The sequence below is a fragment of the Anabrus simplex genome, chromosome 11 (genome assembly GCF_040414725.1).
Source record: "Anabrus simplex isolate iqAnaSimp1 chromosome 11, ASM4041472v1, whole genome shotgun sequence".
NCBI lineage: Eukaryota > Metazoa > Arthropoda > Insecta > Orthoptera > Tettigoniidae > Anabrus > Anabrus simplex.
In genome coordinates, this window is record NC_090275.1 from 40152089 (window position 1) to 40172168 (window position 20080).

The window sequence follows — 20080 nt, forward strand, 5'->3', positions numbered from 1 at the left end:
CCTCATTAAATAAGTTTTTAGCAGAAATGCAGAATCTCCTAAAATCATGTGAGGTGCTGAAATATCTAATCCGGGCAGTACAAAGTCTTCTGAAATGTTAAAGGTCCCGTTATTAAAAGCATTTCCTAATAGAGAAGACAAAAAAATGCCACCGTCACTGTTTTTGCCGTATGACCCTATGTCCACTGCTATGAAATTGTAATCAGCATCAACACAAGCAACAGAACCACAGAAAAGGTCTTCTTGTAGTTAAAATGATTGAACCACTATTAGAAGGGGCCATTATTTCAAGATGCTTTCTGTACCGGCTGGTACATCTCTACGCCGTACATTTGAATTTTCCACCTTAAAGTACTCCTCTACAGGAGAAACTCTGAACTTTAACAACTGTATCAACTCATAAGTTTTCTCAGAAGATGTCACTACCGTAAATTTTGTGATTACAAAGTTGTCAGTACTGTGTGGAGTTCAACTTGTTTTGTTTTCTATTGATCAAGAAGTGTGGACATTCTCTGATAGATATCTCTACAAAAAACTATGACCATGCATCCTGGTGTGAAGTGGAAGAACTTTTGTATTCATAAGTTTGTTCTTTACTAAGTTTCCTTCCTTCATTTGTGGGTTGGCAATACAAAATCCTTTCTTTCTGCCATTTTTGAACTTAGCCAATCCAGAATTTCTGTAATTAATTTTTGACCAACCGCGTCTTTCTTCTTGGATTTTGATGTGTAACTGTAAGCTACCCAATAAACGCCTGTGGGTGTGTCTTCATTATTCATGAAAGGTCTCAAATCTTCCCCGAGAGTATAAAAACTGCTGATTTTCCTGTCTCTCGGCCACTCGAATAACAACTAGCATAGTGTATGGAAGTGTACCAGGAGGTGGGAAGCGCCCCTTTCATCAGGCAGCTGCTCTTCAACAAGGTAATGGCCGCTTAACATATTTATTTCTTGCTAGCTCAGCAGTTTAACCCGCGGGGAGCGTCCGAAACCTTTATTATGCAACCTATCTTCAAACATGTAAATTGCTGTCACTTTTGTAAAATTTCATATATCTTTAACTGTAAATCGGTGATAGAGAGTGCTTTACCCTCTCAAGCTCCCCTTCATTTTGAATTTGAGGCGACTACGTTTTTGTAACCGTTCTTCTCCTCTTCCTTAATGTGTTAAATTTATCTGTATACGGGTCACCTCCATAGTTTGGGAATAGCCCCTGTTTCATCGGCCTAGTGCCTCTTAGGTTTTAAGAAGTTTCATGTAGGAGTGCAGATTCATGCCTCCATTCAGTTTTGCATTTTGGGCCATTAACTTAAACCTATTATTTTTCTGCTAAGGCCCATTAGGTTGGGTACAAGATACCCCTGTTTCTTTGCAAGTGTGCCTTGAGGGCAGTTAATAGTAGAGTGCGTTGTGGCCTTTGATAGGCTCAGAACATTGAGAGCGGGTCAGCTCTTTTATTGGTGGTAAATGTGCCTCTAGGAGGCTTGACATTGCTAGGTGGTAGCAAGTGCTCCATGTAATTAGGGGATTTCTGCCCTTTGGTAATATGCAGTTGTGAGCTGAGTGCTCAGAAATAGTAAAAATTAGGGCTTGTGGCCCAGATTGTTAAAGTGTCTCTAAATCGTAGCTTTCCTGGTCTTGTTATTTGTTAAAATCTAAAGTTTTATGTGAATATTGTTAAGTTTTGCTATTTTTTTGAAAATATAACCTTTAATGCAATTTTAATCAATATCTCAGCTTTGTAGTTAGACCCATTCCAGCCCGCACCTTCTTTCACCTCTGCATTCCACGGGTAACCCCGTAACACTTTCCATCAAGGCAGCCGATGCAGTTGGGAAAATCCCAGACATTCCGAAATGTGTTTGCGATCTGCTCCCAGTCACTTCTGCGGGGAGTGGGCATGTAGACTGATAATAAATTATTTATTATCGCTTGGCACATCTGACGAACAATCGCATGCACTTTTGAGTGCCCAAGACAGTAACTAAACGCAGTGGTTCGGAACGAATCGCCAGTTGCAAAAAACAGTTTCATTACGTGAAACTGTTCTCCTCAGGAAAGGCTCACTTCACCATCGTTGCCATAATCTCCCAATCCACAATTCATACCAGCGAGCTACCCACAAAATCAAAACCAAATTTCTGCCCATTCGGATTTATCTGTGGGGCAACCGCCCACCCAAAGGGACCTTATCCGTTTTATAGCAGCATTTTAAGAGAATCAGTGAAAAGAGGCTACATTTTTCAACAGACACGTTATTTCTTTTACTGTAGCCTATTTTTCTGTAATGTGTTCATTAATATTTTCTTATAAAGTTAAGTTTTAGAGTTTGCAATGGCGCTTACCTGAATGTATCCCCAACCATCCCTGTACAAGAAACAAAAAATGGTTAACTTACCTCAAACACACAGCAAGTTTTTCAGCCGGCGTGATGCATTCTTGGAAGGAAGTATTCATCTGTTGAATATCTGCTTCAGTGAACCCCAACAATCGCATAAAATCATAATGCGACTTACGGAAGTACTGGTAAAATTTTTAGTCATCGTCAACTAACTCTGGAAATAAGGTGAAAAATTCTACTTCTCCTTTTCACTTTGTCAGCATTTGATGCACCCAGAACCTCCGACTGGGCCTATTCTCCTCTTCTTCATCCAAAATCAAGGCAATTTTAATTAATGATTCGATTGAAAAAGGCATTTTAATTTTTGGCACTGCTGTTTACTAGCGGACCTACTGGGATAGACTGAACAGAACAGGGAGACAGAGCGTGGATCAGCTCGACCGCGGAACGTATAGTGTGAATCGGCCTGGATCGATCCACGCCCGGATCATGACTTGCTCAGAACGGCTCGGCACATCTAGTGTGATGATACAGATGTTGATTCCCATTGGGAATCTGTAATATTTGTTCCAAATGAGTAAATTTATAATACCAATATAAATGGTCCGTTATTGGACATTATAAATTTTCCAGCTAACTCAATCCTGGTTGCCAGCGTTTCGCCCTCGTGTGCTAGGCTGGGCTCATCAGTTGGTACCTAGCACACCTACCAAGACGCATGGCTAGTGCATACCATGGAGGCCACTGCATAGGCTAATTGTAGCCACCGGCAGTGCCAATGCACTATGAGACACTCTGTCTCACTACTAAAAATTGATGCCTGCTTGGCCATCAGATGATACAGATGTTGATTCCCATTGGGAATCTGTAATATTTGTTCCGAATGAGTAAATTTATAATACCAATATAAATGGTCCGTTATTGGACATTATAAATTTTCCAGCTAACTCAATCCTGGTTGCCAGCGTTTCGCCCTCGTGTGCTAGGCTGGGCTCATCAGTTGGTACCTAGCACACCTACCAAGACGCATGGCTAGTGCATACCGTGGAGGCCACTGCGTAGGCTAATTGTAGCCACCGGCAGTGCCAATGCACTATGAGACACTCTGTCTCACTACTAAAAATTGATGCCTGCTTGGCCATCAGATGATACAGATGTTGATTCCCATTGGGAATCTGTAATATTTGTTCCGAATGAGTAAATTTATAATACGCGAAACGCTGGCAACCAGGATTGAGTTAGCTGGAAAATTTATAATGTCCAATAACGGACCATTTATATTGGTATTATAAATTTACTCATTCGGAACAAATATTACAGATTCCCAATGGGAATCAACATCTGTATCATCTGATGGCCAAGCAGGCATCAATTTTTAGTAGTGAGACAGAGTGACTCATTGTGCATTGGCACTGCCGGTGGCTACAATTAGCCTACGCAGTGGCCTCCACGGTATGCACTAGCCATGCGTCTTGGTAGGTGTGCTAGGTACCAACTGATGAGCCCAGCCTAGCACACGAGGGCGAAACGCTGGCAACCAGGATTGAGTTAGCTGGAAAATTTATAATGTCCAATAACGGACCATTTATATTGGTATTATAAATTTACTCATTCGGAACAAATATTACAGATTCCCAATGGGAATCAACATCTGTATCATCTGATGGCCAAGCAGGCATCAATTTTTAGTAGTGAGACAGAGTGTCTCATAGTGCATTGGCACTGCCGGTGGCTACAATTAGCCTACGCAGTGGCCTCCACGGTATGCACTAGCCATGCGTCTTGGTAGGTGTGCTAGGTACCAACTGATGAGCCCAGCCTAGCACACGAGGGCGAAACGCTGGCAACCAGGATTGAGTTAGCTGGAAAATTTATAATGTCCAATAACGGACCATTTATATTGGTATTACATCTAGTGTGAACCGGGCTTTACCGTTATTTATTGCCTAAATGTAGCCATGGCTCCAGGCAAAGTGTGGGCAAGTGACAGCAATGCTATTACTGAGTTAATTCAGTGTTTTAGACTGATTCAGAGGACAGTGATGATGATTAAGCTAGTACTGAAGAACGGATTTTAAGTGAAATTGACAGTTCATCTGATATGAGTGACAGTGCAATCGTACCTAAAGCCCAACGTGCGAAAGCAAAACAAGTTGACTGGGTGTGTTTAAGTAATAGTGATAACAAAGCAATTGTTCATCACTTTATAGGCTCTCCAGGGGTATCAAGAGAACTGAGAGACATATATTTAGATAATTCTATATTCAAGTTGTCTCTGTTCTTCGAGTTTCTGGACCTGTCATTTTCCAAGCTGCACGGGAAACAAATATTTATGCTATGGAACAATTATCGGATCCACGAGTAAAAGGACGGTGAAAAGTGGTTTGACACTAATGAGGATAGCTGCCTCTCTGTATCAGTGGTAGAGTATCTGCCTCCAGATCCCAAGATAGTGGGTTCAAACCCAACAGAGGTAGCCAGAATTTTGAAGGACGGAAAAAAGTCCATTCAACACTCCATGTTGTATGATGTCAGCATGTAAAAGATCTCTGGTAACACATTTGGTGTTTACTCGACAAAATTAATTAAATCTCAGCCATAGACGCCCAAGAGAGATCTGGTTTACTCTGTTTGCCACCTAGTAGACGTAGAGTAAACACGGAACATCAAAATTGATGAGCAGACAGCCAAATGGCATCGAATTAAAATGTCTGCACACGTTAGCTGAGGCCATAGATTATTATTATTATTATTATTATTATTATTATTATTAATGAGAATGAAATTAAGGTCTGCTTTGCCCTCTCCATTCTGATGTCCCAAGTTCATAAGCTTCGCATTCAATTATATTGGAGCAATGATAAATGTATTGAGACTTTAATTTTTCGAGGGACGATGAATAGCGAGAGTGCCTCTACATATAAATGATTGTTTGGAGATTTGCCACACAAAATCTCTGTTCTATGTCATTGTTGTTGAGTAGAAACATTTTGAATGCTTCACTGAAAACTGTACATGAACATTCTGGTTGCTGTTCCATTTATGTCATTTATTTCAGAGCAGTGCACAGTAGTTTTGACCAGGTGGCTTACTCGTGTTGAGGGTGATTTAAATTCAATTTCTAAGTGAATGCACAGGAGCATTAAACCTGAAATGATCGGGTTAAGGAGGAGGAACAGGAAGAACAAGATGGCTATGGTAATTTTATCATAAAGGAAACCCAAAAGTAAGAGTTTACTTACTCCATTACACTGTATTTATACTTTTAATACAAGAATAGTAGAATTTTATATACTGTATTTACAAAGAAAAATACGTACTTCGAAAGTACAACTTTTCTTAGGTTTAGATTTTTGTTCATTCTATACATTCACATAAAAACAAAAATGGTTGATGGAATATACAGTGCCATGAAACATATAAATATAGGCTACAACATAACTAAATATACGAACATCATGTGTTTATACATCCAGCTTTAAGTTTGCAAACCAAGCTATATTACAGAATACACCTTACAAAATACTGGTAAATATAATTTATCATAACAGTATATAATATGTGTTTTTTCAATGAAAATATACTTTTCTTTCATTTTATAAAAAATCTTTGGTCAGGCACAAAATACTTGTTAGAATACAGAACAAAAACAAAACAGGTAGTTAATATTACTGTGAGCAAGAATGTACGACTTTTATTTAACACTTTAACATTCCAAGGTAGGAAGATGGTCTGTTGTCTATCCTAGATTTTTATTTTTAAATTGGCTTAAGATACACATAAAAAGTAACTATCTAACAGATGACTGAAATAACCAAGCATAGAAACGGAAAAAAAGATGAAAAGAATAGACTTCTCGAGGAAAATGTACGACAAGGAAATATGTAATACCAGAGCATTTATTTTTCTGGTGGTCTGAAATGGAAAACAGTGCTGGTACGATTCATAGATAGCAAAATTTACTAATTGAATTTTCACATTTGATTGCACATAATTTAATATCCTGCTTTCCCTATTCATAGACTTCATAGGTTGGCAACACACAAATGGGAACAGGAAATTGTGAGTAGATTTTAAGGACGAGATAACCCTGGGAAACATCTGACAATTAAGCGATGCTGAAATTAGAAAGTTAGCGTTGAAATTCTGCTGAAATGAACTAAGTAGTTGGCAGTTTCCACGCATACCTTCAAGGAAATGATGTGCCAGACATACTATACTACTTCATCTAAAGCAACTTTTGGGAACGAGTGTAATATCTTCCACTAAATTTGAAAGGATTTCCTGTCAAATTAATCTTGTAATAACAAGGTCACTTCTTCTTGCACAGAGAACTTCTGTGCCAATGTCAGTCAGGATAGTAGAACCTCCTATCACCCAATTTAAACCTCACAAAAATGTGGACTAACGGCTCCACTAAGGCTGTCATTCTGCAGTTGATACCAAAAGCAAGAAACAGTATAGAGATGTCAAGAGTATATCAGAGGATATATTAAGAGTATGAAAGTTGGTGAAATCAGACACATATTTACTCTAAGTTAAGGAAGGAGAACTGCTAAGAAATGCCCATCATTGTAGAATAAGATCTGCTTTGACGTCTGTGTTGCGATAATTAAACTGTCAAGTTTATGGAAGCAGAACATTGCAGGGAACCTTTGACAATGTTGCCATTCGCCACTGAAGACATAGTTGTTGTCCTCGGCACAGTGATTTGTTATGAGGTGGACTTAACCAAGATCAATACAGTCGACAAGGAGAAGAGGGAATTTTCAGGATATGGGATGAACAACTTGTGAAGTCATTACGAAATTCTCTAGGAAGACTGGCCAGTGTGTGATATTCTATTTGGAAGGAGAGGCAGTATCAAGACGAACATGAGAGAGATACTCAGGAAGCCTGGTATCCAGCAGAGAATAGTGGAACAAATTATAATGGACATACTAAAAGACTCTGTATCCATGTTAAATTATCACCTCTATTACACCTGAGCCCCGGTCAGTCTTTTAGTATTTTTCTTTCTCAAAATAATCTCTCTAATCAGCTCCTTATAATTCACTGCTCATGATTTATTGGACTTTGTAAAAGCCAATGGATATAGAGGGTCATTTCAAACCTAATGTACAACAATTTTTATACAATTTTTTTCCTGCACATTTGTTATTTATAGAGTGTATAGAAGTACCCTACTTAAGAGACATATTCAAATTTAGTTCAACCAGTTTCCATGCAAGGTGCAAACATAGCACTTGTTCGATGTCCATTTAAAGCAAAGTGCCGATGTAGAGTTCCTGTGGTGTAAGAATAAGACCGTGGGAAACATTACCAAGAGGTTGAAACAAGTGTATAAAGTACAGTAAGCCATTGGGTTCAGGGATTATCAGGGAATAATGGACATGTCAAAATTAAAGATTCTCCTTGCAGTGACAGACCACACACCACACAAACACCAGACAATGTTCAACACATTAACAACATGGTTATGGACAACAAACATGTAACTGAGAGTGAAATGTGTCACCGATTGGGAGTTGGGGAAGCAAGTGTGTATAGAATTTTGAAAGCGCTGGGGTTGAAAAGGTTTCCTCCAGGTTAGTTTAAAGGATACTGGTAGCTACCTAATAGGAAACAAAGAAAACTACATACAACAAACTCTTGCAGCCCTGATTTGGGACCTCTGATTACCATCTCTTTGGAGAACTGAAGAATTCACTTTGAGGAAAGGTTTCAAGGTAACGACTCTCTCGTGACTACTGCTACATAGTTGCTTAAGGAGGTGAAAAAAAAGGGATGGATATTACAACAGAAGTGAGACTGTATGGAAAGGAAGTAGCAATAAACTGTAAAAATAACTAAGGTGTAGAATCAAAATTGGCCTTACCAAAAAAAAAAAAAAAATATCTTTCTCATGTATCCTTGTCTTTTTCCCTATCTATGCTTGATAACATTTCTGCTTTACCTTTCAATTGGAATTTTAAACTAAATCATTAGGCACAGTTCCATTCATCTGTTACTACTGTAAAGTAATATTTTGAACACTTAAGTTACAGTATGTTTCTTTACCTACTGAATATTGATTAACACTTTCAAATAACTTAATTCTCTCTTCACTTTGGAATAATCATAACACTTTATACTGGTAAAGAAAAAAATATTAATACAATCTGCTCCATAATGTGAGCTGGTTCACTGATAAAAATGTTTTAAAAAATAATTTCAAATTCAGTGAGAAATACATTTTTGTATTTAAATACTTGTCAAAAGAAATAAAAAATTCAAGAAAATTAAATTGAGTTACAGAAAGCACAAAATAATGTTTGTCTCTTTGCCCTTCACTGAGGAAATGCAGAGATGTGTTCTTACTGTCTCCTCCTCACTTTGGTTACATTATGACAGAAGTAGTTAGTTGTTGGACTTGCGTGTTTGTTTCGTTGACTTTGGGGGCCTACCTGAGAAAAAAGCAGATAATTTTGTGTTAAGTTACCATACAATAACAATATATATATATAACACAACAAGAAAATAGAAAGAACATCACAGCAAATCAAAAAGTAAATGTTTAAAATTAAAATCTCAAAACTGTTTTAGAGGATATAAATGAAAATTTATAGCCTGTTTCCAGTCATCGACCGGGTCAGGAATGGAATGAATGAAGCCCCCATCTATTGGCGGGGATAGGAATTGTGCCGGCTGCTGATGGCTGTCGCACTCCTCTGGGGCAATGATTAATGACTGACAGATGAAATTAAGTGATATTGGAGTGTTGCTGGAATGAAAGATGACAAGGCAAAACCAGAGTGCCTGCCTCTGCTCTGTCCAACACAAATCTCACATGGAGTGACCGGGATTTGAACCACGGAACCCAGCGATGAGAGACCAGCATGCTGCCACCTGAGACATGGAGATTCTGATTTAGAGGATAGCTTTCCTTAAAACAGTGATTATTTCTTTGCTCCAGCAAGCCCATTGCAGGTGTTCATGAACCTCTTCCAGTTTGTCCAGTTCATCCATAGCTGCGGTTTTACTTTCTGTCACCAACTTATGCCATATTGTGCACGGTCTTTGAAAATTCATTTTACCCAACCACTTAAGCCTCTTACGAGAAACAATCCTTTCATAGAAAGATCTTAGGGTCCTATATGGAATCCACGCTTTCCATATGATAATGAAATGAAATGCCGTATGGCTTTTAGTGCTGGGATATCCCAGGATGGGTTCGGCTCGCCAGGTGCAGGTCCTTTCTATTTGACTCCCATAGGCGACCTGCGTGTTGTGATGAGGATGAAATGATGATGAAGACAACACCCAGCCCCCGAGCCGTAGAAATTAACCAATTAAGGTTAAAATCCCCGACCCGGCCGGGAATCGAACCCGGGATCCTCTGAACCGAAGGTCAGTACGCTGACCGTTCAGCCAACAAGTCGGACGCCCATATGATCATACCATTGTAACCTGATTAATTCTAAGGTCTCGGATAGACTTCTGTCTAATCTAAGTTGTTGCCAGATGTTTTTGCTCTTTATTTTGTCTTTTCTTATCCTTTGGAGACAAGAAGGGAAGAACTTCATTTCAACACCTCATAAGTCAGTATGGATACATTAAGAACATCATAAGGCAATGGAACTTGGCCTGGAACGTGGTGTTGGATGAGGAATGGTGGAGAGAAACCATATTCTCCCCCACCCCCCTTCTGGTGTCAAGTGAAAAAGTTGGAATGATGATGATGATGATGATGATGATGATGATGATGATTATGCAACTGATAAGATACATGCATTGTAGCCTGGATCTTCTAACTGGAATATCCTGGTAGTTCAAAATGTATCAAAGTTTCTTAAAAGTCTCCAGACTCTTTTCTATTCTAGAATTTGGTTATTCCCTCCCAGCTGGCAGATGTATTCACCAAAATCTATAATAGTGTTAAGCCCAATATTAAGATGTAAGTTTTTGGATTTAATATTTTAGTAACCTTGATCTTCATCTCCAGACCTATCATTGCTGAGGCAGTCTTCAACACCTGAATCATAGTCTTGAGTTTCTTCCAGGTTTTCACTTGTAAGTACAATATTTTCAGCAAATTGAAGATAATTCAGGTACAAACCATCAATTTTTATTCCTTTTTGTTCCATCTAAAGTTTTGAACACTTCTTCCGAGGGAAGGATGAACAACTTCAGAGAGAGTGTGTCCCCTTGTCAAACACCTTTGCCCACTGGAATCTTGCTGGCTATTAGATCTTCATCCACTCTGACAGTAGTTATTGCCTTCTCATAGATGCCTTTCAAAAGCCTTGTGTACTTCGAGTCCAGCATTGCATTTTCGAAGGCTTTCATGATCACCCACATTTCCAGTGAATCAAAAGATTAATGAGAGTTGATAAGGGTTTTCTTGAGAAGAAAGCACATTTTTTGGACACAGTTCACAGTTGAAAAGCCTTTTCAAAAACTCGCTTGTTTGGCTGGTAGACAGAAGAGCATGAGATTCCTACATGAAAGTAAAGTCATAACTGTTTATTGCGACATTGCTTTTAATGATGCATTAGATATAATGGCAAAATCTAAAGGTCCTGTCTAAATCCTACATGGACACTGTATTTAAAAAGCAAACACTTAGTACGATATCGCTTATTAAAATGATGTATTTTTATCACATTTTGGGAGAAATGTATTGACTATAACGTCCAAGGTTGATTATTGCTTCTTACGCATTTAGAGATTGTTGAGAACAGTGTAAAGCTTATTTTCAAACTCTTGTTTTCAGTAGATTGTAGATTTCAAATCAGTATGTGAAGATGTTGCAAAAGAATGGGAAAGTGTTTAATACTGATGAAAAGTCACACATAATATGGTGATTACAAAATGGGGAAACAAACGTGAGCATCGCTACGGAACTGGGTGTATCACACTCAACGATTTCTACAATTTGAAAGAACAGATCGAATATCTCATTTATTAGCCAAGACCAGTTGCAAATTTATTAATTTACATTGTCGCTACTTCTTTCCTCACTTCTTCTTCTTCTTCTTCTTCTTCTTCTTCTTCTTCTGTGAATTTGTCTTGAGACAGGTATCAACTCATGATTTTCTGTCCTGAGTATCTTGTTTCAGTTGTTCATAGCTTCTGCCTTGCTTGACATTCCAAACCTTTTTCTTTCTCTTCCTCCATCTATTCTTCCATCTATCATCCTCTGTTGAAGATAATTTCTATGTAGCATGTGATCCCACCAGGATATTATCCTCTTCTTTACAGTTTTCATCAGGTGTCTCTTCTCTCCTACTTAGCATTTCATTATTTCACACCTTGTCTGTTCATATATTATTGCTGTAAGTACTGTGTAAACATTAGAAGAAACATTCCTCTCAGTCCCATTCCACAAATACTCTATTTCAAATAAAGCAATTATTATTATTATTATTATTATTATTATTATTATTATTATTATTATTATTATTATTATTAATCGCGTAGGTGTGCAGCCTAAACCTTAGAAACATGACATTTTTAACAAAAAACCTATTCATTAAGGTATATTTTGAGCTTACCCTGTGTAATTAATTGTAAACACACTCAACGCGTTTCGAAAGGAACCTTGCCTTTCTTCATCAGAAGACAACAGAGAAATAGATGAAATGATGAATTAATGGTTGCTAGGAGAAAGCAACAAGGAACATGAAATGGTGGCCTAAGATGTAAAAGGGATGCCATTTTAGCCCCATGCTAGAGACAACAAATGGCAACAGCAAAGACTCTGTAATGATATTATCAGAACCATGTCAAGTTCCTTGTTGCTTTCTTCTAGCAACCATTAATTCATCGTTTCATCTATTTCTCTGTTGTCTCCTAATGAAGAAAGGCAAGGTTCCTTTTGAAATGCTTTGAGTGTGTTTACAATTAATTACATAACATAAGCCCAAAATATACCTCAATGAATAGTTACACGGGCCGTGAAAGTCTAAATGATAATTTAAAAAAAACCTGTTTGTGAGTCTATCGCCTGTAACAATTGTTAATTGGTGGTCCCTTTGGAGTCGTTATAACCAACGTCAACTGTTCATGCACCTATAAAATGTGTACAAGAGACTAGACAGATGATAGGCAGGCTTTTAAAAATTTATTTGAAAAGAACACTCTTACTTACACAATGTAGACTTTTTCCCTGCAGAAAGAAACTTGTGCTTCCTGCAGGATGCGAAGTCGGGGCCCCAGGGGAATACCCATCTTCTGGAGCCTCTCCTCCGTCAGGTACGGCAGTTCAACCATCCCCACCCTCTCTTGTTCGAAGGTGTTTGCGTATTTCTGCGGGCAAACAGAGATCTCTGTTGAGAAATTACACTTGTGGTTGTAGACATCAATAGATTTGCAATAACACTTAGTTTGAAACACTAAACAAACACAACCCTGAAAGTATATTTGACTTCATCTTATTTCATTTAAGTAGGGGGCAGATGTTGCTGACCTAAAAAAAAAAAAAAATCACTGAAAATGATTACTAAAATGCCTTTACATTTATGGAAAGAATGCTGTAACATACGTAGAATAAGACTTTAAAATATTTGACCAAACCCAATTCTAGAGGCTGTGTAACAATGGTTTTACAAGGGATATATTCCTGTTCTGTTCAAATGCACAGCTGTTGTTTTTACAGAGATAGTTATCTCTCAAATTGTCCAACTCACTGGTTGAATCATCAGCATTGAGGCTTTTGGTTCAGAGGGTCCCAGGTTCATTTCCCAGCTGGGTGAGGGATTTAGTCACGCCTGATTAATTCTTCTGACCGGGGGACTGGGTGTTAGTGCTTGTTCCAACACTTTCCTCTTCATAATCAGTCAACACACTACACTACCAACAACCACAGAAATACACAATAATGATTACATCCCTCCATATCGGGTTGGTGTCAGAAAGGGCATCCGGTCGTAAAACAGGGCCAAATCCACATATGCAACACAGTTCACACCCGTGACCCCACAGATGTGGGAAAAGCTGAAGGAGGAGGAGGAGGAGGAGGAGGAGAAGAAGAAGAAGAAGAAAAGAAGAAGAAGAAGGAAACTCCCAAATTATATGGAAGTGTATTTAATATGATCATAATGATTTGCTGAATATAGATCTTGGAACTCGTGCTGTTCTTTACACTTGTGATAAATTTCAGATGTTTTTCTCGTTTCACGTACTGCTGTACAATGAACTTCCTTTCTGCACTCTCTTTAACACTGCACAATTTAAACGCCAAACTGTCGTAAACATGTCTTTTCCAAATTCATTCCTTAACTGATTTCCACTTTGTGGTGGTTTTATTTTTGATATTTTTCTTGCACAGAATAATTCTGTGCAGTACTGAAGCTGAAAGTTAACAGTTGTTTCCAATTCCTTCTCTTTTCTATTTGTTCTTAGCCTTTAGGTACGCGGGGGTGAATGCTGGCTGTAGGGGCGGATGCAAAGGCTGGCGAGTTCCTTGTGCTTGAGACACTTTACGAAATACATCTTTCTCTTAATTATCAGAGTTCTGTATTGTGTTCCTGCACATATCAAGGACACACAAGATTCACGGTAAAAAATCCTTTCTTTACCATTTCTTAGTTACCAACACCTGCTGGTCAGTTCGATCAGCCATGAAAGATATTTGGCAAATTGAACCATATGTAAGAAAAATGTAGTTTTTTATATTGCCACTTGTGGATTTTTATCAATCTCAAAATACAGAATACAAGCTTAAATTTTAAAAAAATTTAAAATGATCTAAGAATTCTTAAAAATGCTTCATATTGACCTAAAAAACTTTCTTGAAAGACAAAATAACGACTGATCATCCAAAATTGGCAAAAATGCGAAAGAATGCAAAGTAAGAACGTGTTATTATCTTTTGTTATAATACAGAATGAATTTATGTACTACTGAGCAACATTCTAATGCAAAGGAAAAAAAAAAAAGATGACATTTCAACAACATCCACCCCCTACTTATAAGGAACTCATCCTACTTCAACTTTGGGAAGTGTTGAAAACACCTCACATCTGCCCCATAAATTGTGAGTCTCAACAACAAAAAACAGCACAATCTGTAGCATCTGTACTCCAGAGGAATGGCAGTGGCTCTGAAGTGCCTATGAGAGTGACAACCTAATCTGTATTAACAGCCCAAAGATGATGATGCTTGTTGTTTAAAGGGGCCTAACATCTAATGTCATCAGCCCCTATTAACAGCCTAAAATGAAGTCTAAATGTAGATCAAGGCAAGATTTTCCATCAGCAGCAAATATTACACAAGCAAATTATAGTTTGTTGGATGCTTTCTGCAACCTTGAAGTAGAATGGGTTCTTAGTCAATATGGTTTATTAAAAATTATAAGAAAGAAAGAAAGAAAGAAGGAAAGAAAGAAAGAAAGAAGGAAAGAAAGAAAGAAGGAAAGAAAGAAATACTTGAAATAAAATGCAGGCAAGAGAAAATGGAGATTCTACACAGGAAAATCACTGGTGCATTCCAGACTGAAGGCAACTGGAAACTTCAGAACAACAAAAAAGTCTACCAGAATGTGCACAGAACCTCTGAGAACATGAAACAGACGTTTCTTGGACACTTGTACAGAATGGACAAAAACAGACTCATAAAACAGGTTTTCAACTACCACTGCATAGATAAAACCACTATGGCATGGATTAAAGAAGCTAGGAGAGATCTGGAGAGTTCAAAATCCCAGAGGCACAAATGATAGAAAGAAGTATGTTTTGGAATAAGGTACAAAATTTGAAAGGGTTTAAAGTCCAAAGAACTGCAAAGACTGCAAGAGCGTGGACAGAAGAGCAAAGGCAGCAGGTCAGTGAATGTATAGAGGAGTACTGGGGAGAGAGGAAACTCCAGACAAAGAAGACAAAATGAAGTTGTAACATGATCATAAGCGATCAATTTGCGCATACAGTAATGCCAAAAAATGCCATTGATTTTTATAAAACTGAAATTGTATCAGAGAGTAGTTACAAATTGTGGTAGTGATAAACTCCAGCACTAGTTAGATTGCAGGAAGAATTAAGAACATGAATCTATAAATAGAGCAGTCTGGAATGATGCTGAGTAACTACGACTGGTACGAATTCTCTTCAACAAAGCAGCAAATAGTTATTTTCACTGAAGTCTAGGATGGAATATCTTGCTGTGGGTAGGGCAGTAGAGGACATCCACGTTTAAACTCGCTAGTCGCAACAGGAAATTGAAAGGGGTAAGCACCACCATTTCTTAAGCTTGAGAACATGGGTTGGCAATCACGGAACCTCTAGCTGAGCCTAGGATTTCCACTTGTGTCAGGCTCCTTACTTCTTTCTCTCCAAACTCTTTGTCGACTGTTGATCTTTTCTAACCCTGACAGCACTAGGTTTTCAAGGCCTAGGGAGTCTAATTTTTATGCCCTTATCATCGTCATTGTCATCATCATCATCATCATCATCATTATTGATCTGCACTTAGGACTGTTGCCAAGGTGGCAGATACTCTATCAGTTGTCTACCTAGTTTATTCTTTGATTTCAATGAAGTTGGAAATTTATTGAACACCTCCCTCGGTAAATTATTCTTATGCATAATTTCTCTTCCTGTAAACAAATTATTAAGAATAATTATAAAGAAACTCTGGAATCTGAGGTAACAAGTAGAATGGATTAAGGAAATTAGAAAAGATATGGAAGAACCAGAAATAACTCTGGACAATTTGCAAAACAAAACAGAAAATTTAAAGAAACTGAAAAACATTAAAGTAAAATTTAACCAAAAACAGACAAATAACATACAGTGAAAAGGGTATTTACAGATGAGAAATGACAGAAAAGATCAGAACAAATTAAAAGCTACTGGGAAATTTGAAAAGAAAATCTATCAAAGAAGATGGTTAGAAAATGACTGACTGAAGTTGTCCAATGAGGCTGTAACAGAAAGGGAAGAAAATTAAGAAGAAACAAATATTTGCCCTAATTTGTCCTCTTGAATTCCAAATATATCTTCATATTTCAATATTTCCTAGTTTTAAAAATTTCACTCAAACTTATTTTGTAACCTACTAGTCATATTCTTCAAAGTTCAATTCAATAACACTTTAACAAATTGGCTTTTTACACAATTTTTATAGAACAATGTGATTACCCATTTTAACTCATACCAATGGAATTTATTTACATTCGTTCTACTTATAACATGTCACCACCATGTGATTAAAAACGTTTTGAACTTAGCTGAAGATGGCCATAAAGATGCCAAAACATACTAGTTTAAAGACAACTATTTAATTGTGAATAGTAGATATTAAGTATTGTTAAGTATTGAATACGTGGAACCTCAGAATATATTCTTCTTATGAATTAAATTTAATAAATTTACCCCCCAATGGTTGCTATATAAGCAAAATGCACACAGTCACTGAAAATAATCTAGTTATTTATACAGCTTGTAGTTTCAAACTTGAGCCCTGGTATGCCTTCGCACAGCAGCTTTGTGAGAAGAACAGATTCATTGGCACATATTTTTTTTGCTACTTGCTTTACGTTGCACCGACACAGATAGGTCTTATGGCGATGATGGGATAGGGAAGGCCTAGGAGTCGGAAGGAAGCGGTCGTGGCCTTAATTAAGGTACAGCTCCAGCATTTGCCTGATGTGAAAATGGGAAACCACAGGAAACCATCTTCAGCGCTGCCGACAGTGGGATTCGAACCCACTATCTCCCATATGCAAGCTCACAGCTGCGTGACTCTACCTGCATGGCCAACTTGCCTGGCGACACACAAATCTGTGACTCTGAGAAGGTACAGGGAGGGAGAAATTATCAGCATCTGTCAACGGGGAACATTCTGCTTCATGTGTGACCAGTCAGGTTCGCGTTAATTTCTCTTCATTATAGTTTTGCTATATACGTTAATCTGTACTTTTCAGACCAATGAATGTAGGATCCATAAACAGCTATATCATTTTCAACGTGAATATAGAAACTCTACTGGACTGTCATGCCTACCTGAAGAATTTAACAATGGAACTTTTGAAACACCATGTAGTTACAAGGGCTTCTCTTTCTATTTTGACAATAATACTTGCATTTCCTGTTGAAGGAATGTACTATATGCTCTCTGCATGAGAAGAAAAAATTGGCTGACGAAGAAAACTTGTTCCAGGAGCACGCTGCCAATCTGCAATGTACGATGCGCAGAACCACAAGAGGAAAACGATAACTGAAGTCGTTTGTGAAGCAATGCTAACTGGTGATGATGGCTAACCAATTACTGTGTAACTAATGATTTTAAGTGAATAAGTAAAAAAGATATAGAACAAGTCACAGATTACCATAGGTCCTGAAACCTTTTTTGTAATTTTTTACAGTGCTTCATAACTATTTCAAATATGTTCATTTAATATGCAAATACATTTACACATGAAATCAGTTGGTATTCATTATGTAAACATGCCATATTGTACTGTGAACATTTTGCTCAACGCATGACCACTTGCGTTCCTTTCATGTCAATATTGAAACAAACAATAAAATTTATAAGTTGTCGTCTCTCCACTGACAGCTCTGAACAGCTCTGAGCAGTTTGTCTCTTTGCCCACAAATCTTCCCAGCCGATAGATTATAACATTTGCGTAACACTACTCATTTGTCAGAAATTATCCAAAATGAATTTTGCTGCTTTCCTTGGGATCTTTTCCAGTTCTCAAATGTAGTAATCCTCATAAGAGTCCCATACATTAGAACCATACTCTAACTGGGGGTCTTACCAGAGACATATATGCCCTCTCCTTTACATCCTTACTACAACCCCTAAATAACCTCGTAATCATATGAAGAGATCTGCAACCTTAATTTAAAATTCCATTAATGGGATTTATCCAGAAGTATTTACAATGATCCCCATTGCTGTCATCCCATCAACAGGGTAATTAAAACTGACAGTGATAAACTGTTTTGTCACAGCATTCTGAAGATTATGGGATAAAGAAACAAAGATTATCAACATTATGTTTATATGAAAATTTGTTTGGAGTTAGAAATCAAAGAATTCCTGAAGATGAAGAATAAATGAAACAAAAAGAGCAAGTCCAAAAGAAAGAAATGGAAAAGAAATAGTGCAGCATAGAAATAAGAAAGGAATGGTGCTTTGCCTTACACCTAGATGGTCCACAGCAGGTAATATATAAAATACTAGGAGGAAATTTCATACCCTTTTACTATTTTGTATTAATTGTTTCTCTGAACAACAATAAAGTAAAACCTGTCCTCACTAGAGTCACAAGGGACTGAAAAAGAATTCTGCTAAAGACAGTGTAGCCTACTAATAAAAGGTATACATTTTCTATTTATTTGCACAAGATGTTTGAAAACATCAGACCGAATACATTGGTGGCCGTGCGGTTAGGGACACGCAGCTGTCAGCTTTCATTCGGGAAATAGTGGGTTTGAATTCCACTATTGGCAACCCTGAAGTTGGTTTTCCGTGGTTTTCCATTTCCACACCACACACGTTAATTAAGGCCATGGCCACTTCCTTCCCACTCCTAGCCCTTTCCTATTCCAGCATCGCCATAAGACCTGTCTGTGTCGGTGCAATGTAAAACAAATTGCAAAAATATAACATTAAATTGATAATATTTCTTACCGGTAAAGTACTGTAATTTACATTTTCCACAAATCAAACAGAGTTTTCTGAATTAGAGTGGCCTTCCCCTTGAATGCCTGACTATTTACTAAAACTTTAAGCACAGAAATAACACAGAACATATTGGAATAATTCTGTTATATGGCATGTTCCTGTACGTCCTTGCAACTTTTGACAGCATCACGGTAAGTCTTGAATCCACACTTGATTGCCTCTTTTTCGAACACAATGTCTTCTAGAACTACAACTACTGAACCACAGGCAGTGAATTCCGAAGATGATCAACAACCTATTTGTAGAGTATTGTATGGAAACTTAACTGTCCGAGTGGTCCAGATGATCTACTGATATACCCAGCAGTTAATTCTCAATGAAGGAATAAAGCACCGTATAAAGCACCCACTCTTGCATCACCGAGTGTCTAGATTGTATAGGATAGGGGAAATATTGTTAAACAATATGGACATTTTCTATTTAAGGGCATAATTTGTTTTCCTTTCCCGTGTTTAACAGTTTTTGCTTAATCCAGGGCAATTTGCATTGCTATACTTTGTGCCAAAGTCAAGGGACTGGTATAATTTACCCTTAAAGTAAGGTTTCCGCTTACGAGAGGGTATGTTTAAGACTGGTTTTACTGTGCGATTCCTTTTCAAAATCTAGAATACTTTTCTTTAGAGCCTCTGTGGCTCAGGCGGCAGCGCGCCGGCCTCTCACCGCTGGCTTCCGTGGTTCAAATCCTGGTCACTCCATGTGAGATTTGTGCTGGACCAAGGGGGGACAGGTTTTTCTCCGGGAACTCCGGTTTTCCCCGTGATATTTCATTCCAGCAACAGTCTCCAATATCATTTCATTTCATCTGTTATTCATTAATCATTGCCCCAGACGAGTGCGACAGGCTTCGGCAGCCGGCGCAATTCCTATCCTCGCTGCTAGATCATTCATTCCATTCCTGACCCGGTTGTATGACTGGAAACAGGCTGTGGATTTTCATTTTCAATACTTTTCTTTCCACAAGTTCAGCTCTAGAGGGTATCAACTTGCACATGCTGACGACAAGATTCTAGCTGAGTTAGGCAATGTTTCCAGTTGTGATAAGCCTGTTCCTTTATCTTTCCCTCTC

At 38.0% G+C, this 20080-nt stretch overlaps 1 protein-coding gene across 1 annotated transcript in view; it reads right to left on the reverse strand.

Moving 5' to 3' along the window:
* Positions 1-5578: 5578 nt before the first annotated feature.
* LOC136883115 (hornerin) overlaps positions 5579-20080 on the reverse strand; it is a 137665-nt gene continuing 123163 nt past the window's right edge. The window contains exons 13-14 of the mRNA XM_068229598.1: positions 12473-12630; positions 5579-8782 (exon numbers count right to left, since the gene is read on the reverse strand). Coding sequence (XP_068085699.1) covers positions 8740-8782; positions 12473-12630 — 201 coding nt within the window. The 3' untranslated portion in view covers positions 5579-8739. The remainder of the gene's footprint in view (positions 8783-12472; positions 12631-20080) is intronic.